Source organism: Pectinophora gossypiella, unplaced genomic scaffold (genome assembly GCF_024362695.1).
Source record: "Pectinophora gossypiella unplaced genomic scaffold, ilPecGoss1.1 Pgos_59, whole genome shotgun sequence".
NCBI lineage: Eukaryota > Metazoa > Arthropoda > Insecta > Lepidoptera > Gelechiidae > Pectinophora > Pectinophora gossypiella.
In genome coordinates, this window is record NW_026063269.1 from 70,106 (window position 1) to 94,973 (window position 24,868).

Below are 24,868 nucleotides of genomic sequence, written 5' to 3' on the forward strand. Positions count from 1 at the left end.
CAGCTGACTTGCCCGTGTACTCGAACTCAGTATCAATAGTTCCAAGCAGTGGTACGTTCTCCGGTAACAACCATGTCTCCTGTAGAGCAACTATATCTGCTGTTCGACATATTTCTCGCACACAATCGATCGAGCGTGTAATCGATTTACAGTTATAACTTACTAATTTTGTAAGCGAATTCATGTTCCGATTGTTATGATCCATTAATGTTATTATTGTTAGACTTGTCATACAATGCTAGCTTATCTTTGTGGGTGTCATACGTACTTCGATTCAAATACACAAATCGCCGGAAATGTATACCTTCTGGCCAAAGACAATCGTCAAGAAACAGCGGTAATTTTGCGTGTGGTACAAAAATTTTGTAAGCATCATAGCGTTTATTCTGTTTCATATTTATTTTCTTTAGTGATACCGAGACGTTTGTTTTTTCTGCATATAGTCCATGATATCTTTCTCATTTGTGTCCTTGTTAACATGGTTGATATAAAGCGGAACATGAATTTCTGCCGCCCGAAATCTATTTTCCGGACACGTTACCGCTTTCCCCTTATTTCCAATCAATCGATTTCTTAGTCGTTTCTTTTGTACTAACGTCCATCCCTGATTAGGTTCCTGTTGGATCCTTTTCAAATCGCCCTCTGCATTTCCGCCATTGACCACACTCGCAAGCGTCTTTCGCTTAGACCATACGCTATTAACTTGTTTCTCAATTCCTTCAACGCGAGCCTTGTTCAATGTTGCCGTCTCTTTCTCTCCGCTTGCACCACTATGTAAGTGTAAGGGCGACACTCCGAGTTCAGGTTGTTGTTGCCGCTGTAGATCAGATTGAGGTGAGGGAGAAGGCAATAGAATCGCGCTGGTATCGGGTATTGCAATGTTTTGAAAATGCGTCCTCAACTGTTGACCTTGACCGTCGTTCTCAATGGATTTTTCTAAAAAGGGCGGTAGGCCCGTCGGTCCGCTATCGTAGTGATAACTATCTATTATTCCACCACCTCCTCGTTTTGCATTTACAAATTCATAATTATTAACTAGAGATGCATGCTTCAAATTATGTATCTCATTTTTAACATCGTTTAGTTGCTGGTCTGTCACATAGTTTGCCTGAATCTTCCTAAGCTCATTCTGAAGAATTAAGATGTCTTTTAACAACCTCGTCGCATCTATGTGATCAAACGTTACAGGTGGTAACCTGTGCAAATCTTTGGCCACAAAAATAGGAACATTCTCCGGATCAGTTTGCTTGAAAACAGATATAACATCATGTAAGTCCCGCTGAGATTTTCCACTTCCTTTTCGCGATATCTTTTTTTGTTGTGTAGATATCGAATCATAAAGCAGATTTTTGGCTTCTTCTATGTCTTCTCTTTTGAACCCAGAAGTGCACAAACTTACTAAGCTCTCCTCGTCCATCACATCCACTTTATTTTGAATAAAGGCTAACACTTCACAGATGACAATATTACACGTCTTGCATTTTACTACGTTAGAGGTCATTGTCCTTGACATTCGTCACTCTAAGCACGTCCGATCGTGAGCGCACTCGCACAACTATGTTATAAAGATTATCAAAGTCAAAATTTAAGTGAATTGTAAAGTTCTTTGTAGCAAACGACTTTACTTCTTGTACGTCAGTTTTAGGCAAAAGAAAAGATAAAAAAAATTCGAAGTTAATTTTAACAGAAGTGTGGACTTGTAAGGCGTGATTTACAAGAGATCTAATTTGTTTACGAATGTTGTTTAAAAATAAAGAAGGTAAGTTTTTTGCTTCTTCATTAGATGCAATAATTCGATAACTTACTATACGTCCTTTAAAAGCGGATGTTATGATCTCTACATTATCATAAAGCGGAGCAGTACAATTATTTTTGTGCTTACTGCTACGGAAATGTCCAGTCCACTGTCTTCCATTAACATTAACATTACACACAGAGCAGTAACCCATTTTAAATAAAATCGAAAATGGTTCAAAAAAAAAGAACCTTCCTACCAAAATCTATAAAGACACTTTTGTGATATTGTTTTAATTATGAGACGAATTGAGTAAAACCTATAGACTATAAGGCGATCTAAATACTAATTAATATTATAACTTAACATAAACTGCTGGGCACAGGCTTTCTCTTAATCAGACAGAGAGAGAGAGATAAATTAAAAGTAATTACATACAATTATTTGAAGCAGGAAATCAGGAGCTCTTCGACTGCACGAGTAGCGTCGATGTGGAGAGTCCTTAAAGATGATTATAAGTTCAACCCGAGTATAATCTGTGAAACATGCATTTATATATTAATAAATAGGCAAATGTCGATAACCTAAACTAACTTTAATTATGACACTATTCAGACTTACCATTTAAGGGTCTACATCAACTCGTCATCTGGCTAGCTTCAAGTCGATAAAGAATGGTAGTCACCTCGTATCTGAAAGTTAGAATTAAATCAATATCTTCATCGTTTACCGGGTTTTGAGCTAGATTAGGTGCGTATGAAAATAAATATTGTGCACTCTTACCTCGAGAGTGATCGTTGACTTTAATAGTACTTTCTTGAATTTTCACTCATGAATCGCAGCAAGAGAGCGATTCCCTTTTTGACCTGTAAATATTTCGTAATTTTATTAGTTCACTAACCATTTTTTTATAGTTTAAATAAGTATTTACTTAAGTATAATTTTGTTCTTACTCACTTTTTGTTGTAAGTTGTTGAAATACCTTCCTCTGTGTATCGGTGCAGATCGTGGATCTTCTACTTAATTTTTAATAAGTAGGCTGTAAGAAATTTAAAGTTATTAGCTCATAAGTTCATAATTATTGATTTATGAAAAAAATTAACTGAATTACAGTACTTAGGTAAACTTATTTTAATTCAAACTCACCTTTTTGGTATAATCACAGTAATTCTGAAATATATCTTGAGGTTCAAACGTACGAGGGCTTCAACGGACGAAATATGTATGGTAATTCTGAGTAAGTATTAGACACGTGTAATTAAAAGTATTACGTATTAAGTAGGTATGCGGGTATTGCTTTTTTGAATTGATGTTGCAATATTCCGTGAGCTATTTGTTCATCGAAAAAAGATGACTTTAAATATTTTTTGTCAATGCTCATCATTAAGTCAACCTCACACGGGCGTTTCGTGAACGTTTGCACTCCGCGAACGTACATTTGACGCAAACGCGGCGCTCAGACCGCGAACCATATCGTTTTTCTAACGTATAACACGAACGCTCGTGTGGGTCGACCAGTAATTGAATTAGGTTGCTTTTGCTTGCAGTTTTTATAATAGGTAGAGTTCATGTTAAATGGTTTTCAGGGCTTTATTCAATTTACGTTGCAGGTTTTCGTGAGCTGTAACATGGTATCCCAAATGAAATATTTTCGAAAAGGACGTATGTCAACGAATTAAATAGGCTTTAAGGCTTTTTAAATTACGATGTAACATTTTTGCTTAATTTTAGTTTTGGGGTATAAAACAGCGAAGTCTTTGGTAAAAATTATCAGAAGCAGATCAAGAACCTCCTCGCCGAAAAGAGTTGAGTAACCCCCGCTCCTCAGTGAAGAGAGTTGAGCCCTGAGCGACACCAGCCACCGCTTACCAACCCTGAGGCGACCCCGGCGCTGTGCAAGTGAACACTTCAAGCTAAAACAAGTTCCACTTCTGAGCACTATGTAAGTTCTCCATCACATAATTTTGGAGGTTTAACTTAGAAGTTCTGCTTCACCTATTAGTGTGTGGAGTACACATCACCCAAAGAATTTCTACAGTTACAGTGCAGTACATTACATTGATTTGATTTGATTTATTTTGTTCAGGTCCGATTCAGAATTTGAAGTTATTCCGAAGCAGGGATCTACAAAGAAGACTCCTGCTGCACGCCAAATGAAGCGTTCGCGAGCCCCTCCGTCGATTTCGTCGATTGACCAGGAGAATACAAAGTGAGTATAATTAACCATGTGACATGTTAATATTTTTTCAGCATGTGGTGCATTGGCTTGATACCTTGATTTCTTCAACAGAAGTCACGGGTTCGATTCCCTGTCGAGTCAATTTACGATCTGGTTCATTACTTTACGTTCGAGAACGGTCCGTATCCCTCAGTTTAAAGGCTCCTGCTGTTCCTGCTATTTATGGCCTCCGTGGTCCAGTGGTTGAGCGTTGGGCTCACGATCCGGAGGCCCCGGGTTCGAATCCCGGTGGGGACGTATCACAAGAATCACTTTGTTTTTATTTATGTTATCGTTATCTCTCGAACAAGTATACATTCCCTACATTCCATACATTCACCAATGTTTTAACTACCTGCCACCGATCCTCCTCTTCCACAGGTTACTGAGGAAGAGGTACTAGGTATCATCAAAAGATTTCATACCCGAAAAGCCCCTGGCTCAGACGGTATCACGAATCGTGTCCTTAAAAACTTCGGTGCTCCCCTCATCTGCTTACTAGTGTAGAAGATTTTACTTTTTCCCAGCGTGGTGATTTGTGAATAAGACACAATACTTCCTTGGATATCAATATATTGACCAATATTCACTTAACACGACTTTTGCAACAGAACAACTGAGACTTATTCTAACAGGCAAACAGTTTTATTCCATCCCCACCACTCTACCCCTGTCGTCGGCGAAATGGAAGGGAACGGCGAATGGCGAGCGACGAATGACGAACGATCAACAGGCATACTTTTAAATCATTCACAATATTTAATAATTTAGTTATAACATACAAATAACATAACAAAAGACACAATTAATTTTAAAATATACAATAAATGCTAACATTCGCCCATCCTGACCATTGTAATCGCGTCCTCGCGCTAACACATTATATTATTTATCATCGTTTTATTTTATTGTTACACAGTTTATACCATTCAATATTTATTTATTTTACCTACTGTCACTTTATCACTTAAGTCATACATGTACTTTATATTCTTTTCTTTACACTTTTCTTTTACTTTACTTATTATTATTATACAATGCAACCCATATTAACCATATTAACCATACTAACAATACTAGCCATACTAACAATACTAGCCATACTAACCATACTAGCCATACTAACCATACTAACCATACTAGCCATACTAACCATACTAACCATACTAGCCATACTGACCATACTAACCATACTGACCATACTAACCATACTGACCATAAATCCAATACAATAAATCATATTAATGTGTTCTTGTATATAAATAATACCAATACTTTATAAGGTCATCGTAACGCAATAATAAATTATATAAATATTTTTAACAAAATAAACAATTTTGCTCTCATCAAATGAATTAAAGTTCCTTTTTATAATTATCTTTCTTAACAACTTTTCCTTTTAAATTCAATATTAAATATAAGTATGTATAATTTATACCACATAGTATATATTTTTCTAGGTTTTATTGTTCAGTACCCATATTTGATCGATCATCCATATTATCGCTAGACGTGGACTCTGACCCCGATTCGGAATCAGACTGAGACTCTAGCGCTCGAAAAGTGAGCCACGGGTGAATTTTGTCCACTGAATATACCCCTTTATAACTAGCTTTGCCTTTTCGACGAGTAACTGGTGTATCTTCGACTTCATACCTGTCGTTAGGCAGAACCTTCACAATCCTATAAGGTCCAAAACACTTGGGTACTAGTTTTTTACTTCCCTTATGAGCAACATCCCTCTCTACTCTAACCAACTGTCCTATTTCAAACTGTCGTGGAGGACAACGTCTACTATCAAAACGTTTCTTTTGATTTTCTTGGGACCTAGTAACGTTTTCCATGGCCTCAGACCTTATCTGCTCTAGTTCCGTAATATCACCCTCGTCAACACTTACAGATAGCTTTATTTCACTTTCAGAAACCCCCGTGAGCCTAAGACCAAACAACAACTCTGCAGGCGTTTTTCCCGTAGATTTATTAATTGTATTGTTTAGACCCCACTGCACTTCTACTAGAGCCTCGTCCCATAATTTCTCATCTTTCCCGTGTGTCATTGTCGTTAAGGCGTCAAGCACGGTACGGTTGTACCGCTCTACTTGACCGTTTGCCCGTGGTGTGGCTACAGAATTTAACACATGTGTGACACTTTTCCCAGATAAAAAATCTTTAAAATTAGAACTAGTGAACGCACTCCCTCTATCTGTAATAACTCTATTTGGTACGCCAAAAAGTGCAAAATATTCCCTGAATGCATTTATCGTTGAGCTACTTTTAGTATTTTTAACGGCTTTTAGAACAATGAATTTCGTGAAAGCATCTATTATGGCCAATATGTATTTATTTTTCTTCTTACTGTCATTAAATGGACCCAAATGGTCAGCGTGCAAGGTGTGAAAAGGCCTTGGGACTTTCTCTATGGGATGTAAAAATCCAGACCTTTTACCACTCGGTGCCTTACCATGAGCGCATTCTATACATGACTGACAGTATTTTTTAATAAACTTGTTCATTTTTGGGAACCAATAGTCGGCCTTTACCTTGTCAAGGGTCTTCTCGTAAGAGAAATGACCAATTTGATCATGACACGCCCGTAAAATTTGCCACCTCACTCCCCGCGGAACTAACCATCTGTGTCCATCATTAGTTATTCTGTATATTAAACCCCGCTTCAAGCAATAGTTTTCTTTTACTTATACTACCTTATCAGATTCCTTATCCTCCAAAATCCTTTTTATCCTCTGAGACTCGTCATCCGTCATTTGAACAGTCGTGAGCCAGTCTGTCGTAATGTGCATAACGAGAGAATTATCCAACTTGTCGTCAATGAGTCCATTGCCATTGACGGGATTGCGACTAAGCGCGTCGACATGGTTCATGGCTGTTCCAGGTTTGTACAACATATTAAAATCAAATTCTTGTATAAGACTCCACCAGCGGGCAACACGTGGTATCATGTCTCTTTTTGTTAGAGTCGCTCGTAACGAGTTGCAGTCGGTTATTATAGTGAATTTAATTCCGATCAAATAGGGTCTAAATTTGATGAGAGGGCTAACCACTGCCAATGTCTCTAACTCATAGGACGAAAAATGTTGTTCGTCTGGTGACGTCTGCCTACTGTAATAGGCTACTGGCCTCATACTGTTATCTGCCTGCTTTTGCATTAAAATGCCACCTACTCCGGACTTGCTAGCATCTGTATGCAGCTCAGTAATTGCTTTCGGATCATAAAGGGCCAAAATGGGACGTGAAACGAGGTTTTTCTTAAGTTCCCGAAAAGCTTGTTCTTGCTCCGCACCCCAAGTCCACTGCGTATTTTTTTTCAATAACCTAGATAACGGCCTGGCTATAAGTGCAAAACTCCTAATAAATCGTCTGAAAAAACTCGCTAAGCCTAAAAATTGGCGAACGTTATGAACATTTTGTGGTGAAGGAAATCTCTCGACTGCATCTATTTTGTTTCGTCCCGGTCTGATACCGCGACCCGATACTTCGAACCCTAAGAAATCTATTTCATCAAAGAAAAACTTGCATTTTGATAACTTCAAAGTTAAACCTGCCGTTTTTATCCTCTCTAACACTTCATTCAACTTTTGTAAACCATCCTCAAATGTAGTTGATGGCAAAAGGACGTCATCCATGTACACCACTACGGAGTTAAAGCGCAATGTATCCAATACTTTATTTATTGTACGTTGGAAAACTGCGGGGGCATTTGTTAACCCGAAAGGCATCCTATTGAACTCAAATTGACCATCGGGAGTGACGAACGCTGTCTTTGCTTTTGCATCCTCTTCCAATTCGATTTGGTAATACCCGGACGCTAAATCCAGAGTAGTGTACAAGTTATGACCTGATAGCCTATCCATTTGATCCTCTATTCTTGGTAACGGGTAATGTTGCTTTACAGTTTTTCTATTAAGAGCCCTGTAATCAACACAGAGCCGCTGCTCACCTGTCTTTTTGCGCACAAGGATTATGGGGCTCGCAAAAGGTGAACAAGACTCTCTTACAATTCCATATTGCAACAATTCCCCCACCATTTTACGCACTTCTTCGCGTTCTGAGTGAGACAAACGGTATGGTCTATATACCACAGGTTGTGAATCACTTAAGTCTATGTTCATTTTCTCAACATTAGTCCGCCCGAGTTCTTTTAAATTTGTAGCAAAACAAGCCCTATATTGATTTATTGTGTCCAACAATATAAGTTTTTGGTTCTTTGTTATATTACCGCCTACATTCAAGTCCGCGAGCGAAAAACTTTGCATATCCCCTTCAGATGAATCGATCTTATTAATAACCGGTCTATCAACAGTAAATATTTTTATTTTCCGAGCCCTAGCCAATAAACTATCTTTATGAAACGCTACCTTTTCATCTCCTATATTATCTACTAGCAAAAGTCCCTTTCCATTTTCTAGCATAAAAACCCCTTCCTCTAAATTATACTCTTTAGGTTTGGTTCTAAAACATCCGTTCAAAAGTATTGGCCCAGTATACTCAGTAGTAGAGTACACGAGTACGCAATCACAACCTGGCTTGATTGAGCAGTTCTCCGTGACAAACAGTTTAATATGGGTTTCATCTTCAGAACACTCTGTTATGGTTAGCGTATCGTCGGTTTTCATAATATTCACATTAGGTAATTCTGTGAACGTTTGCCCTATCAAAATTGGGTATTTCAAATAAACATCAGGAACGACTTGAATATTAACTGAAGCTTTTACACCTTGAATTTCAAGCTCAACTATCGCGCACCCTAAAGATTGGACAACTGCCCCACCAAAACCAGCCATAGCTGTGCACCTGCTCTTATCCCAGTTACCTATGATTTGTCTTGCATCAGATTCTCTTATTAATGAACAATCACTTCCTAAATCAATAAAACAACATCTATCATGACCATTAATTTTAACAGGCTGTACATACTTATTGTCATGATTACCCCCCGTTTTAGATATTTTTAAGACCGTTTTAGCCTGTTCTGCTACTTTACGATAACAATCGGCAGTTTCGTGCCCCACGAGAGAGCAATTGGAACATCTCTTTACTGCTTTAGTGCACTTAGCAATGGTATGGCCTTCCTCTTTGCAATTGTAACACCTAACAGGACCTCTACTCGTACTAGCGTTTTGAGTAATCGCCGGCTTATCCCTATTCGAATTAAACTTTTTAGGTACGAATTTGCTCTGTTCCGGTTTTCGACTCTTTATATTACGAAGGTACGCTAACAACTTGTCAGGCTCACTGAACTGAGCAGCTTCGGCACCTAGTCTCACAGCCCTGTCTTCGATTCCAAAAATAATACAGTCTACAGCCCTTTTCCCGTGTATTTCACACCGATTAAGTAACGCGGTTTTCTCATAAAAATAGTCTTCGAGTGAATCCCCAAACCTAGCCTTCTCTCCTAACATGTCACTTAACATCTGGCCGTAATTTTCATCAGCAGGAAATGCAGATCTTAATTTGTTCTGCCACTCGGGCCACGAGAAGTTCACCGTAGTTAATCCCTCATACCAACGTTTTGCATTTCCCACTAATTTAGATAAGGCAAAGATCACGACCTGCTTATCAGTCCAATTATACATATTAGAAATTTCATCTACTTTCGATATCCACGTATTTATGTTTTGGTTTTTGGATGATGGATCAAATTCTGGCACAACATTAACATTTCCATACCGTTCCCTTGCATTATTATTATTGCTATTAAAAATTTTCTCAAAAAATGATAACATTACATCATAAGAAGTGTTCTTACTCCTAGTATTCCTTCTCTTGTCACTCTCTGAACTGCTAGATCTGGTATAGTTATGCTTCGAAGAGCGCCTATGTACTCTTGAACTGCGAGACCTACTACGGCTTGCCCTTGGCGTTTTTGTCGGGCTACGTCTAGACCTGCGGCGGCGGTAATCATAGGAACGGGACTTACTTCTGCTCTGCCTAACCACGCTGCTACCGCCGTCAGGACTGCGAGCTTCCGCTCTGCAACGCTTCGGATGCCCCTCCCGGCGATCAGCACTGCTTTTCCTTTTCCGCTGCCGACCGGAACTAGCTCTGCTACCGCGACGGTAATCGCAGCTTCTCTCCCGACCACGACTCCTCCGCTCACGGCCATGCGGCGGCGAGGGCGTCGTTAATCGATGCCGGTAGAGCCTGCCTTCTGCCTCATCATCAGGCAATGGAGGGGTTCTATATCCCACTTCTGACATGTAGAAGATTTTACTTTTTCCCAGCGTGGTGATTTGTGAATAAGACACAATACTTCCTTGGATATCAATATATTGACCAATATTCACTTAACACGACTTTTGCAACAGAACAACTGAGACTTATTCTAACAGGCAAACAGTTTTATTCCATCCCCACCACTCTACCCCTGTCGTCGGCGAAATGGAAGGGAACGGCGAATGGCGAGCGACGAATGACGAACGATCAACAGGCATACTTTTAAATCATTCACAATATTTAATAATTTAGTTATAACATACAAATAACATAACAAAAGACACAATTAATTTTAAAATATACAATAAATGCTAACACTAGCGGCAATATTCAACGTCGCCATGAGCAACTGCGTCTTTCCACAGCAGTGGAAAGAAGCAATTGTAATTGGTATACCAAAGCCTGGGAAACCTAAAAACGAACCTTCCAGTTACCGCCCTATAAGTCTCCTCAATACCATGGGGAAGATTTATGAGCGGCTCATATTTGCTAGATTACGGGACTACGCCGAATCCAATAGTCTTATTCCACCAGAGCAGTTTGGTTTTAGAACCAAACACTCCTGCGTTCAACAAGTGCACCGTATTGTTGAACATATCTCCAGTAGATTAAACTTAAAAAAACCTGTCGCTACGGGAGCGCTCTTCTTCGATGTGGCGAAAGCGTTCGACAAAGTCTGGCACAACGGCTTGATCTACAAGCTTTATTCACTGGGAGTGCCAGACCGTCTCGTGCACATCATACGAGACTTCCTCTCAAATCGAACCTTTCGCTACCGCGTAGAAGGGACGCTCTCGTCACCGCACCCGATACATGCCGGAGTCCCACAAGGCTCCGTCCTCTCCCCTTTACTATTTTCATTGTATACTAGTGACATTCCCAAATCCCCTAATACCGAATTAGCTTTATTTGCGGATGATACAGCCATCTATTCTTCGTGCCGTGGTCGAGTTATGATGACCGGAATCCTCCAACGCGCGGCCAATGCCTTGGGCAAGTGGTTTCGCAAATGGAGAATCGAGGTAAACCCGGAGAAAAGTGCAGCGGTGTACTTTTCAAAGGGCTATTATAACACGCCACGGTCACGCCGTCAACTTAAAATCATTAAGATGTTTGGCAAGCCGATCCCTTGGGAGGAGCAAGTCAAATATCTCGGCGTAGTCTTAGATAGACGTCTTACTTTCAAGGCCCATATCAAACGTGTGCGCGATCGCGCCGCGTTTGTAATGGGCCGTCTCCATTGTCTCCTTAACAAGCGAAGTAAATTGTCCCTTAGGAATAAGGTGAAAATCTACACGACTTGCATCCGTCCGATCATGACCTATGCAGGGGTAGTTTTCGCTCATGCGAGTCCCTCTCAAATCCACCGTCTACAGGTAATACAAAATCGTTTCATGCGGAAAGCCACGGGAGCTCCGTGGTTCCTTCGCAATGAAAATCTGCACATTGACCTAGGTCTGCCAACCATTGCCCAATGGCTCAAATTAGCTTCCGAACGTTTTTTCGATTCTGCTCCGCACCACCCAAATCCCCTGGTAGTTGCGGCTTCCGAATACATCCCGCTTAGGGACGGTACTGAAAAGTATCGGCGTCCGAAGGACGTAATATACGATCCCGACGACCCGATTACTCTAGCCATAGAGGCAGCCAATCAGCTCGCGACACCAAACACTTCAGGACCCCGATACCGACCCCGCCGGCGTGGTCGACGATTTCCCTCATTCAGCGCTTATCGCTATCGACCCACTAGGGTAGATTAATTCTTTCAAATATTTTTCCTCTCAGACGACGCCCTGAGCCGAGGTTCGCGCCCAACTGGGCACCCTCAGGCCTGTTGTCTTAAACGTTGTACCGGGTGAGAGCCTTCAGCGCTCCCCATTTGTCCGGCCAAGTAGTTAATGCCATCTGCGGCAAATCTACAATAAGTCACGTCAAAAAAAAAAAAAAACAATGTTTTAACTATTTATATTTATTATCAAATATGACAGCAAGTTGGTTTTTATTACTTTGTAACTCTAAAATATATTTTCTTTTTATTACAGGAAGAAATCAAAGACACACGACATCTTCGGGCTAAGTCACGGGCGCACGGTCGGCAATGAAGGAAGCGACAAGAGGATCGTATCGTACTTCGTGAACAAGGTGGCGAACGGGTCAGAGCGGCGTACAACTAGCTTGGATGGCGAATACGTGGTGGACTTGAAGATATACCATGCCAACGACGTGAACAACACTGATTCAAGAGAAGTCTGGCGCAAGGCTCTTCTACGAATCAAGCTGCAGACTCCGGATGACAGCGATGAGTGGAAGTTGTTACAGAAGCTAGTTACACGAATTGACAAAAACTTTGAAGATGAACCACGATTTTACTGTGACAAACATGTAGATTGAACACGATTGAACAAATAAAAGCATTACTCCTTACCTACCTTATTTTCTTTAATTACGCCTAACATCAATACTTACACACTCGTACCTACCAAAACTCGTAAATAAAAATTTTCTGATACTTACTTCAAATTAACATTGAATCACTTTGATTAGTTACTTTGATCACTTTGATTACAAACGCAGATTCGATTCTTATTCAAAGATTTAGCGAAGTTAAAATTCTGTTTATCGCGATTACTTACACTTTTATCATGATTACATTTTTATCATGTTTACATTGTGTTAAACATACTCTTGCAGTGGGCAGTATTCACAACATCTATTGTAAGTACATACAAAATAGAATTATTAAAGCATGAACCTTGTTTAAACTTGTTAAAACATTTTTCAATAACTTACTTCTTTCACATTTTATTTTTGTTGTTATTCTTGATTTTGTTCTTGGTGTTGTCTTGTGATGGGTAATTAATGTGTTATTTTATATTATTGGGCATTCCACCCACCTAAGTGAGCGCAGCGAACGGTCGTGAGCAGAGCGAACGATAGGTGGGGCAGAATGCCCAATAATATACTACTTGCAACCATCGATCGACAGAGATGTTGGAAAGACTAGGTAAGTCTGCACGAAATCTCAGCCAATCATCCCTTAATTCCTGAGACACTTCCTGATCCCAGGTAACACCAGCGAGCCATAATCTTTGCAGGAAAACCTTTCCAATGATGATCGTTGGAGCGAGCCATCCCATCGGATCGAAGAGTTTAGAGACATCACTAGCTATGGATCTTTTCGTGACAGGAGCGTCTTTTGCAGGTAAGTTGATCGAATATTGGAATTGATCTTTACTATTATTCCAGGCTATACCCAATGTTTTAATCGTCATATCTAGGTTAAGTTCTTTTCCAGCGTTTTCAGTTTCTTCAACCCGCATGTGTCTTAAAAGGTTAGTATCATTACTGTTCCACTTTTGTAACTCAAACTTCCCTGATTCCAATAACTTCGTCATCTGTTTGTAAATGATCACTCCATCGTCAAAACTGTCACCACCTGTCAAAAGATCATCCATATAAAAGTCAGTCATAGTGATTTGAGACGCGACTGGATATCTATCCGATTCGTCAATTGCTAATTGTTGCAGTACTTTTGTAGCTAAGTATGGTGCACTTGCTGTCCCAAATGTCACTCGTGTAATTCGGTAATCTTTTACGTCTTCTCCAGGATCATCTCGCCATAATATGCGCTGGAAGTCAGGTTCGTTTACCTTGATTTGGCGATACATTTTTACTATATCCGCAACCACCCCGACCTTGTGCTGTCGCCATCGCATGATTATGTGTCTTAAGTCCTGTTGTAAACGAGGACAGACCATAAGGTTGTCATTCAGTGACACTGAGTTCTTGTACTTGCAGGAGGCATCATGAACAACTCGAACTTTCGTCGTTGTTTTATCGGTTCTAACCACCGCGTGATGAGGCAGATACACGGCAGTTTCTTTGCGTCCTTCTTTTTCGTCTTTAATCTCTTCCATGTGTTCTAAGTCCAAATATTCGTGTATAACTTTACTATATTCTTTTTTCAGGTCTTCATCCCTTCCAAGTCTTCTCTCTAGTTGTAACAGTCTTTTCTTTGCTATCTCTCTCGACGAGCCATATTGACATGATGGATTCTCGTGTTTGAATGGAAGACATACTATATAACGTCGTTCCTTATCTCGTCTATGCGTTTCAGCAAAGAACTGTTCACAGCGTTTCTCCTCCTCCGTCAAAATAGGTTTACATGCATCATCGGATTCTATCTCCCAGAATCTTTGAAGTAATAAATTGTCTTCAATGTAAGTGTGCATGCTGATTGTGATGGTGTAGCTCTGTGTAGTCTCATGGTTGTGTAACTGGCCAGACAATATCCACCCGAGGTGTGTATTCTGCGCTGTTGGAGATCCTCGGGGGCCCTTCTTCAACCCATCTGTGATTATCTCACTGTATACTTCTGCACCCAGGAGCAAATCAACCTTCCCTGGTTTGTTGTAGGTTGGATCGGCAAGTGGCAACTGGTGCAGATGTGGCCAGTTCTCGTGCTGCACTTCTCTTGCAGGTAACATTCGAGTGAGAGTTTTGAGTACATATGCCTTCACTGGGGTCTCAAAATCTGGATTGTATCTCGAATGTGCGTTAAAAAGAACCATGTTATTGGAGTTTAGACTTCTTCCATCATCGCCCAGTCCGTTAATCTTGCAATTGATTGGAATTTTCTTCAACCCAAGGAACTGTGCAGCGGACTCAGTTACAAATGAACCTTGGGATCCCTGATCTATCAATGCTCTCAAGTAATATGTAGTCCCATTGTATGATTGAACCTTAACCATGGCTGTGGCCAGCAGCACATCATTGGTTTGTTCTCTCTCCGCATGATGGGTTGTTACATTGTTGTCGGCTGGTGTGTAAGCTACTCTAGGTTGTGATATATCTCGTATATGTGAAGTTTCAGAGCTCTCTGGAGCTTGATCGTTGAGTTTATTCTCTGGGTGTAATAAAGAATGGTGCTTTCTACCACATCTTCGGCATGCTGTTCTCTGTCTGCATTTAAATACAGTGTGATTAGGAACCAAACAGTTGAAGCACAATCCATTCCTTTCCGCAAATTGTCTTCGTTCAATGTAACTTAGTCGTGCATAATCCTTGCAGTTGTGAATAAAATGAGTTCCGTTGCAAAATTTACAATTTGTATTCAGCGCAGTGTGAAAAGAAGCTTGTCTTGTGTTGGTTCTAGAAGTCGCTTTTGTGGACTCCAAAACTTCCAGTGTTCTAAATCGTGACTCTAGAAACGCACAAAGTTGTTTGTATGTAGGTAATTCATCTCCACTGTCTTCTTTAGTACTTATGTGTTGCTCCCAAAGTCTAACAGATTCCACATCTAACTTTGTCACGACAACGTACACCAACATCGGATCCCAATCATAGGCTGAGATACCCACGTTCTTCAGAGCACTAAGACATTCATTAGTTGTGTCTAATAGATTCTTAATAGCGTTTGCAGATTCGTTGGAAACCGTCCGTTGCGACATAAGCCTCTTCAGTAGTGAATTCACAATAAATCTTTTATTGTTGTAGCGTTTCTTTAGGGTTGCCCACGCATCATCATAGTTCTTTTCTGTGATTTGTATGTGACGTAACAAAGCCTCTGCCTCGCCGCTCAAACTTGACTTCAAATAGTGCAGCTTTTGCACCGATGTGAGTGAGACATTACGATGTATAAGAGTTAAGAACAGATCATGGAACGAAGTCCATTCTGAGTATTTACCGGAGAAGGCTGGTAAATTAATTCGCGGTAATTTTATTTCCGGCTGCACGGAACTCTGGACTACTGGAATTGTGGATGTCGATAACTTCTCTAATGCTTCTAGCATTTCACACTTTGCTTGTGTATACAGATCTTCTGCCTTCGTATAATAATCTTCCTTTGTGTAAGTTTCTTCTTCTAGATCTTCTTCATTAATTAAATCCATATGGTTCTTTGTAAAGTTTGTCCATATTTCTTCAAGTAGATTTATTTTAACTTGGACGTAATTCTTATTCAATCTGACTTTTGGTGTTTTCTTGAAATTAGTTGAAGATTTTTGTAATTGTTTTATGTATTCATCTTGTTGTTTTAATGTATCCTCCATGATGTTAGAATTTTAAATTTCAATAAGTGTATTGTCAATAATTTTCTAAGTTCTTATTATCACGTATTTCTTCTAAGTTTGTAAATATCACAATTTTTCTAAGTCCGAAACTACCACAATTTTTCTAAGTCTTTTTACACTATTTATTTTATGTCCAATGTTACACTATTTTTTCAAAGTCCACAACACTATGCTTACCAATTCTTAAGTCCGTAGCAATCCATTATGTCACTAAAATCCATTTACGTCACTCACTTTTCGACACACACAATACTGCACTACACGACACTGTTCACCACGCACGATACACTCCACGACGTACTTTTCCGGAATCCGGCTCGAGGGACCAATGTTGAGAGCGTCGGCGTGGTCCCAATAAGCCCAAAAAGAATCCCAGGAATAAAACTCCTATACGAGATTCATGCATTTAATTTACTAACTCCAATTATAATAAAAACAGTTGTTGTCTCCTCGGGGCTTAGCCCCTTTGGTGCGGTAGTTCTCGCCGCCCGCTAAAACGGGCGGGGCACGGGGGCGGGCCACGGCGGGCGAGTTTCGCGCCTCCGAAGGCCCAATCTCTTGTCCGGGGTGGTACCGCCGGCGAGTCAGCCCACCGGGTGAGACCCTGTTGAGGGAGGCCCAGTGAGCGACTCCAGCCAGGCGGTACGTGTCTCGTCATAGTAGGTGGCCGGCGAGCTTGACCCGAAGTTTCCAGGTCAGCTCGAGCCGGCGGGGTCAGTCCGGTGAGGTCAGTCCGATGAGTCCGCCGGCAAGGTCGAAACCGTCAACAATGACGGTTGCCCTCAAACCGGCGGCTTGGGTCAGTCCGTTGCTGGGTAGGTATCCTCGTCGAGCTCCTCCACATCAGCCAGCTCGCGAGGATACGGCTTCCAGTCCGGGGGCCGCGCGTGGTATGGAGCCAGATTTCGTAGGTGCACGAAATCTGACTCGTCCGCGCGCGCGAACATCCCAGTCGAGAGCCTGGAGATAAACTCATCCAAGGTCTCGACTTTTAGGTCCCTCCGAATTACTTCGTTGCGGACGAATCTCGGCACGTCCGCGATGGTGCGCAATGCCTTGGACTGCTGTGCCCGCAGTCTTTGGCGATGGGTCTCAGAGACCAATGCGTACCACGCGGGGGCGGCATAGGTAAGCCGTGTCCTAATGTACGCCTTATACACGCCGAGCTTCATGCGCAACGTGAGACTCGAGCAAAGAATGGGGCGGAGCAGAGCAGTGGCAGCACCTGCCTGTCCGATCACATTCCTCGCATGCTGGGCCATGGTGAGGTGGCGGTCTATGGTCACACCCAGGTATTTAGCCTGCGAGGACCACCCGATCTCCTCACCATGCAGCGTCAGATTCGGAGGGTGTAGCCGACCACGTCCCACAGTGATCGCTTGGGTTTTCCCCACGTTCACCGTCAATCTCCACTTTGCCAGCCAGGCAGGGAGGGCATCCAAGGTTCGCTGCATCTTCTTCGCGGCGTGCTTGGCGTTCAAGGACGTCGCGAAGGAGGCAGCGTCATCGGCGTAAAGCGCCAGCTTGGACCCTCCCTCCACGGGGATGTCATCCGTGTACCTGGCGTAGCAAACCGGAGATAGGCAGCTACCCTGGGGAACTCCCGCAGCGATCCTTCGGACTTGGGAGAGGGCGCCTTCCACTGCCACCTGGAAGCGCCTATTCTCTAAAAAGGTGGCCACAGTCTTAACGACTCGACGTGGAGTCGTAGACGTGGACAGCTTATATACCAAGCCCGGGTGCCATACGCGATCGAACGCCTTCTCCATATCCAAGAATACCGCTACGGTGGTCTCCCTCTTGTTGAGGGCCGCCGTCATATCGTGCAGTACCCTTGTCAGTTGAAGGGTCGTGGAATGCTCGGCTCGAAAGCCGAATTGTTCCTCGCGTGGCATGATGTGTGGGATCATGTGACGCAGAAGAAGTCTCTCAAACACCTTGCTAATGTTCGGTAGCAAGGTGATTGGCCGATAGCTCTCAGGCTTCAGGATATTCTTCCCGGGCTTAGGGAGCATGATAACTCGCCCAAGCTTCCAGCAATCCGGAAAGTGCCCCGTCCGCGTGATGCCATTAAAAATGCGCGTCACCGCTGCGACTGAACGCGGTGGAAGGTGACGCAGCATTTCGTTGGTAATGCCATCCGGGCCGGGGGCCTTCCGGAGCGGAGTCCGTCTTAGCGCCCGGAGCACCTGTCCGGGCGCAAAGACGACGGGATCCTCATCAGGGGCTATCGGCTGACCGAAATAGCCCGCTAGATTTCGGGAGACTTCTTCTTCGTCGTGGTCGGCGCCTGGGTTCGGCCGAAATTGGCTCTCCAGACACTCAGCGAAGATTTCCGCTCGATCCTCAGCTCTAAAACGGGGTGTCCCGTCCTGAGCGAGGAGAGGTCGCACTGGTGTCGGCTTCCCGGAGAGCTGTCGACACAGTCTATGGATGCCGGTCCAATCCTCGCCGGCTGAGTCGATAGTGTGTTGCCAAGAGTCGGCGGAGACACTATCGAGCGCGGCCGAGATCTTCTCGGCCAGCGCGTTCAGCCGGGACTTCATGGTGGGGCAACGCGTGGTATTCCACTGCTTGCGGAGTCGCCTCTTTTCCGCGAGCATATTCGCAATATGCTTCGGCGTGGGAGGAGCGGCTCCCGGTTTGGGAGCTTCGAGCGTGGCATGTTGCAGTGCCCGCTGGACTGTAGAGGCGAACTCGGTTGCCAACTCGTCGACATCCGTGGGGGTCGAGACTGGTCGCATGGGAGTGTTCTCTACCATGTACTGGCCGAATTTATCCCAGGAGTACTTCCGCCGCGGCGGCAGCAGCCTCGTCCTGGTAGGATGGTTAGAAATGACCATCAGGACTGGTTGATGGTCGGAGCCTGTGTGATAGTCTAACGTCTCAACGGTGGGATCGGGCCGGAGCCCCTTGACCACCGCGAGGTCTATCACGTCTGGGAGATGAGCGGGGTTGTGCGGGTAGTGGGTCGGGGTCTCCGGCCCCAGAACCACATACCCGCCCCCGTTGGCGTCATCGAACAGACGTCGTCCATTTGGACAGGTCCACGTGGAATTCCAACCAACGTGCTTGCAGTTCCAGTCACCGGCCGCGATCGTTGGCCCCGGGCTGTCCAGAATTTTCTGAACGTCCGCGAGGACAAGGCGCGCCGCCGGCGGCTTATAAACCGCAAACACACGTGTTGGGACGTCTCCGAGAGCGATCTCCACTCCCAGGGCGTAGATCGACTGAAGACCAGCGATAGGTGGCAGAGGCTGGTGCACCAACCTTCTTCTTACCAGGACGGCTAGGCCTCTATAGGCCTGACCGAGGTCACTGAGCTCGTCCTTCCGGTATACGAAGAAGTTGGGGATCTTCAGTCGGTCTGCGCCTCTCAGCTTGGTCTCTGAGATCAGGGCGACATCAATGTTCTGCTCCCTCAAGAGAACACGTAGAAGACCTATCTTTTTAGACAGGTCTTCGGCGTTCCAATGAAGGATTCTTAACGACATAAATTTTATGCCGCTAACAACCTCTTCATCCCGTCCAAAAGCACTGTAACAGGATCGAGATCCTGCTCCAGTGCCTTCAGGACATCTTGGAGTACCCCCATGGCGACCAGTAGTGCCGCCTTCTTGGCGGCGGCTGGATCGCAAGTTCCGGCCGACTTCCCCTTCCCCTGGCTTGGGGCGGGGGGTCGGATGGAGGGGGTTGTCTTAGGAGCAGACGATGTCGCCGGCTCCTTAGGCTGCTGTCGCGGCGGGATTTGGGGCAAGGAGGGACCTTTTCCTCCCCTGCCGCGCCTCCTCTCGTGGGGCCACTCTTCGGGCCGTTGGCCGCCGCCATGAGCGACCCCTGGGCGTTCGACTCGCCTGTGGGCGCGACCAAGACCTTCTTGGTCGCTTGCCCCGAGGAGGTGCGGGCTGTGGTTCCGGCCTTCTTGTTGCGCGCCTCGCGCACGAAGGCCGGGCAGGCCACATGGTTGGCGGGATGTGGCTCACCACAGTTGGCGCAGGTCGCCGGTTGCTCCATTGGTCTGGGGCAGTCCCTGACCGCGTGTTCCTCCCCGCACCGCACACACGCAATCTTGCGGTGGCACTTGTGCGAGGAGTGGCGGAACTGCTGGCACCGGTGGCACTGCGCCGGTCCCTTTTTGCCCCGCCAGGCCTCTATCTTCACCCCGGGCATGTTAAGGAGTTCCGTGACTCCATAAATGCCCGGGATGGTCGCAGAGTTACGCTCGAGCTGGGCATGGTATATACACCCGGGTCGTCCGAAACGCGCCTGGATGGCGCGCACGAACTCAGGGGTGTACCCCAGTCGGCGTAACTCGGCCTCAATGAGGGCTGGGTCGGTGTCGACCGGCAGCCCTCGGATGGCAACCTTGAGCAGTGTTGCCGACAGTAATTTGCTAAAATCCCCAAACGCATTGTCGAAATTACCCACGTTTGGGGAAAGATAAATGATAATTCCCCACATATTCCCCACAGAAATAAAACAACCAAAAATGTAGGTAAAGTTCGGTCTCTGTGAGAATGCATTTCTGACGTATGTCAGATATCACTAGTGTCACATTCACTGTAAAGTTCTTTTTAATATCTATATTTTCTAATTATATTTTTCGTTCCGTTGAAGAGCAAATACCATCGGCAAATACAAATACATGCATCCAAAGTTATATTGTTTATTGAATCAACCAGTCAGAAATGCATTTTCTCGGCGGCCGTTCTTTTAAGTTTATTTTTTATTTATTAAAACATGACAAAAATTTAAAAAAAACTACACATTTTTTTCGCGCCAAACTTTTTTGTGCACAATTTTAGAACTCGGATTAAATTTTAAACTGCCCCCTTCTCTCTTTATTCCCTCTCGAGTAGCCATCAAAGCTACCACTGTGTCGGTGTTAAGTCTGTTTCTATTTTCTGTCTTTAGATTTTTTAAAACACTAAACTTGCGCTCTACAGATGCGTTAGAGAACGGTAATACAAGCAGTAGACTTACCGGCACTATTTTTTAATTTAAATACTTTGCTCCAGTAAATATCGGCAGTATCATTCACGTTCAAGTCGAATTCTGAGAAGTTCAACTTACGGAATAAAAGGCTATCAGGGAAATCAATCAAGACTAGCAGAAATTTGATGTTAAATATCGCGTATTTGTGTTCATACTTAAAATCCCCGCATTTTCCCCGAATTGAAGCTCTCCCCATACATTCCCCAATCAGCTTTGCTTTCCCCGCAGTTTGGGGAATTCCCCACAGATCGGCAACACTGACCTTGAGGTTGCGCTCCGCCGGAAGGGAGTAGGAGAACCACGATATCGTGGTCTCCTTTTCCAGGGCCATCAGGTAGGACTGAATGGTCCTGTACTCCTCCCCTGTGCGCGGTATAAAGCGTACCCCCCGCCCGTATGGACGGGCGTTAGGGGGGTGTCCGAGCTTCTCCCGGAGGGCTCGGAAGTGCCGAGCCCAGTCCGGGAGTACCTCCACCACCAAAGGGGGGGTAGCGCTCTCGCTTCGGCGGAGCAGGCTGCGACGCGGGCTTGGCCTGGAGCGGGGAATGTACGTCCCGCTGCGGTATTAACCGTGGAGGAGTCGCGGGAGGTGTCGAGGTCACAGCCGCGTACGACGGCTGCGTATCCATCGCCTCCGGCGACTGGCGTGGCGCCGGCGTGGGCGCGACCTGTTTCAGCCCTCCTCGGAACGGGGGGGGAGATACGGCTCCGCGCACCGGCAGTCGAAGGGCATGCCTGCCCTCTCCCGAAGACTGGGCGGCGAGCACCTTGGCCGGCGGCGGGGACGTCGAGCGGGCCGGGGAGCGGCTCGCGCGAGAGGGGCGCTGCGGCAGCGGGGCTGCTGCTAAGTGCAGCGGCGGCGCTGTCCGGCGCGGCGGCGGCGACGGCGGCCCTAGCTCCGGCATGGAGAGGGGAGGCGACCGCCGAGGCCCCGGTGACGGGGGGCCCTCGCCCGCGGGGGCGAGGGGCGCATCAAAGTACGTCTCCCCTGCCCCCGGCGTGGAAGGGGGGGAGGTACGCACTGCGTCACGCGCGGGTTGGCGCAGTGACGCCAGGGTCTCCCGCAGGTGCGGAATCCCAAGTAGGGAAGGACTGCCTTGCCTTGCTACTGTGTATGAGTTGGATGCGCCGTACGCCATTTCTCTCGACCTTTACGCTCGGACAGCATTAGTTTTTTACCGACTTCAAAAAAGGAGGAGGTTCTCAATTCGACCGTATATTTTTTTTTTTTTTTTTTTTTTTTTTTTTTTTTTTTTTTTTTTTTTATGTTTGTTCGGGCATATCTTCGTCGTATATGAACCGATTTTGATAATTCTTTTTTTGTTTGAAAGGAGATATACCCAAGGGGGTCCCATGTCAAGGAAGTCAGGATCTGATGATGGAAGACCAGAGAAATCGAGGGGAATTTTCAAAAATCGTAGGAGCGACTAGTGCGTTTGTAAAGTCATATTGATTGGATCGATCTTTAGGCTTCGGGAAAACTTCCCGACCTTCGAAATCTGGTCAGCATCAGGGAGATACCCTATGGCCTGGCAAAACTATACAACCTGGAGCAATTTTTCTTTCACGAAACGTATTTAAATCTTGATCAAATTCAATCGCCGGTGCAAAAAAACAAAATGGCGGAAAAAAAAATGGCCGCCATACAAAATTTTGTCGATTTTGGAAGAAGCCCGTTTGGGTAAAAATAATGTATGGGGCGCTTACTCAAAACGTCATGTAGAGTACGGAAATACTTTCTGGTCACCAAAAACTGCTCCGCATCAGAGAGATACTCTACGGCCTGGCAAAACTATCGCACGTGAACCAATATTTCTTTCAGAGCACTTATTTAAATCTTGGTCAAATTTCATAGCGCGTAAAAAAAAAACAAAATGGCGGAAAAACAAGATGGCCGCCATACACAATTTTGTTTTTTCAGAAAATGTCTCGGGATATAAAATATATATCGGGGTTGTGATCGGATCGTCATGTTAAGTATGGAAATACTTCCCGATTTTCGAAAACTGCTCCGCATCAGGGTGACACCCTACGGCCTGGCGAAACTATCACACCTGAACCAATTTTTCTTTCACGAAACCTATTTAAATCTTGGTCGAATTTAATGGCCGGTGAAAAAAATACAAAATGGCGAAAAAACAAGATGGCCGCCATACAAAATTTTGTTTTTCCAGAAAATGTCTTGGGGGTAAAAATGATGTATAGGGGTGTGATCGGAACGTCATCTTTGAAAACTGCTCCCAATCAGGGAGACATCCTACGGTCTGGCAAACCTATTGCACCTGGATTTTGTTTGTTTCCACGACACCCATTTAAATCTTGGTCAAATTCTGTCGCCGGTGAAAAAAAACAAAATGGCGGAAAAACAAGATAGCCGCCATACGAAGAGGGACAGTTTCGAATAAACAGGACACGCGAGCTGCTTTAGCAGCGAGCGAACCACGCGAAATCTACTGTATCTATATGTATGCGTGAGTGTGTATGATAGCAGCTTCCACTGACAACCACATGTGTGTATGTACACATACACATGTGTGTGTGTGTGTGCGTGTGTCTGTGTGTGTGCGTGTGTGCGTGTGTACGTGCGCGTGTGCTCGTGTGCGTTAGCGCGTGTGTGAGTGTGTGTGTGTAAACATGTTCATCTATACTTATAATAAATCTGTAGAGAGGTCAATTCTGTACATTAAATATTTTTTCAAAATAACTATCAGGGGGTGATAAGTGATCGATACTGATGCCAAAAATGCAATCAGTAAAATTTTTGTCTGTCTGTCTGTCTGTCTGTCTGTCTGTCTGTCTGTATGTTCCTTATAGAAACAAAAACTACTGGACGGATTTTAATGAAACTTGGTACAATTATTCTTCACACTCCTGGACAGGTCATAGTATACTTTTCATCACGCTACAATCAATAGGAGCAGAGTAGTGAAGGGAAATCCTTTTGTATGAAAAATCTAAACCACTCAAGTTAGACGTTTGAAATTTGGCATGCAGGTACCTTAGATACCGTAGAGGTGCACTAAGAAAGGAATTCCCGAAATTCCTACGGGAATGGGAATTAGCGGGAAAATCCTTTTGTATGAAAAATCTAAACCACTCAAGTAAGACTTTTGAAATTTGGCATGCAGGTACCTTAGATAACGTAGAGGTGCACTAAGAAAGGAATTCCCGAAATTCCCACGGGAACGGGAATTAGCGGAAAAATATTTTTGTATGAAAAATCTAAACCATTCAAGTTAGATGTTTGAAATTTGTCATGCAGGTACCTTAGATACCGTAGAGGTGTACTAAGAAAGGAATTCCCGAAATTCCCACGGGAACGGGAATTAGCGGGAAAATCCTTTTGTATGAAAAATCTAAACCACTCAAGTTAGACGTTTGAAATTTGGCATGCAGGTACCATAGGTACCGTAGAGGTGCACTAAGAAAGGAATTCCCAAAATTCTCACGGGAACGGGAATTAGCGGGAAATACCTTTTGTATGAAAAATCTAAACCACTCAAGTTAGACATTTGAAATTTAGCATGCAGATACCTTAGGTACCGTGGAGGTGCACTAAGAAAGGAATTCCCGAAATTCTCACGAGAACGGGAATTAGCGGGAAAATCCTTTTGTATG

The 24,868-nt window shown here is 44.1% G+C and overlaps 3 protein-coding genes and 1 long non-coding RNA gene across 5 annotated transcripts in view; 2 read left to right on the forward strand and 2 right to left on the reverse strand.

Moving 5' to 3' along the window:
- Window positions 1–951: 951 nt before the first annotated feature.
- Window positions 952–24,868, forward strand: part of LOC126381525 (uncharacterized) — a 113,425-nt gene continuing 89,508 nt past the window's right edge. Inside the window, exon 1 of one of the 2 annotated variants that reach the window (XM_050031011.1) lies at window positions 952–1,269. The gene's annotated coding sequence lies outside the window, so the exon portion shown is untranslated. Of the gene's footprint in view, window positions 1,270–1,473; window positions 1,760–24,868 lie in introns of those variants that run through there. The other variant, XM_050031010.1, reaches the window with a different exon arrangement.
- LOC126381529 (uncharacterized) lies at window positions 2,190–2,764 on the reverse strand. The gene is made up of 3 exons (XR_007568856.1): window positions 2,693–2,764; window positions 2,519–2,601; window positions 2,190–2,427 (listed from the first exon to the last, which is right to left on the reverse strand). It is a non-coding gene; the product is annotated as an uncharacterized LOC126381529 (long non-coding RNA).
- LOC126381518 (uncharacterized) lies at window positions 3,097–12,575 on the forward strand. Its single transcript, XM_050031002.1, has 3 exons — window positions 3,097–3,677; window positions 3,822–3,944; window positions 12,227–12,575. Coding segments are annotated over exons 1-3 (474 nt in total). The 5' UTR covers window positions 3,097–3,675.
- Window positions 13,594–15,976, reverse strand: LOC126381519 (uncharacterized). The gene is made up of 3 exons (XM_050031003.1): window positions 15,871–15,976; window positions 13,940–15,090; window positions 13,594–13,620 (listed from the first exon to the last, which is right to left on the reverse strand). Exons 1-3 carry the CDS (start codon window positions 15,974–15,976, stop codon window positions 13,594–13,596), a joined length of 1,284 nt encoding a protein of 427 aa, XP_049886960.1.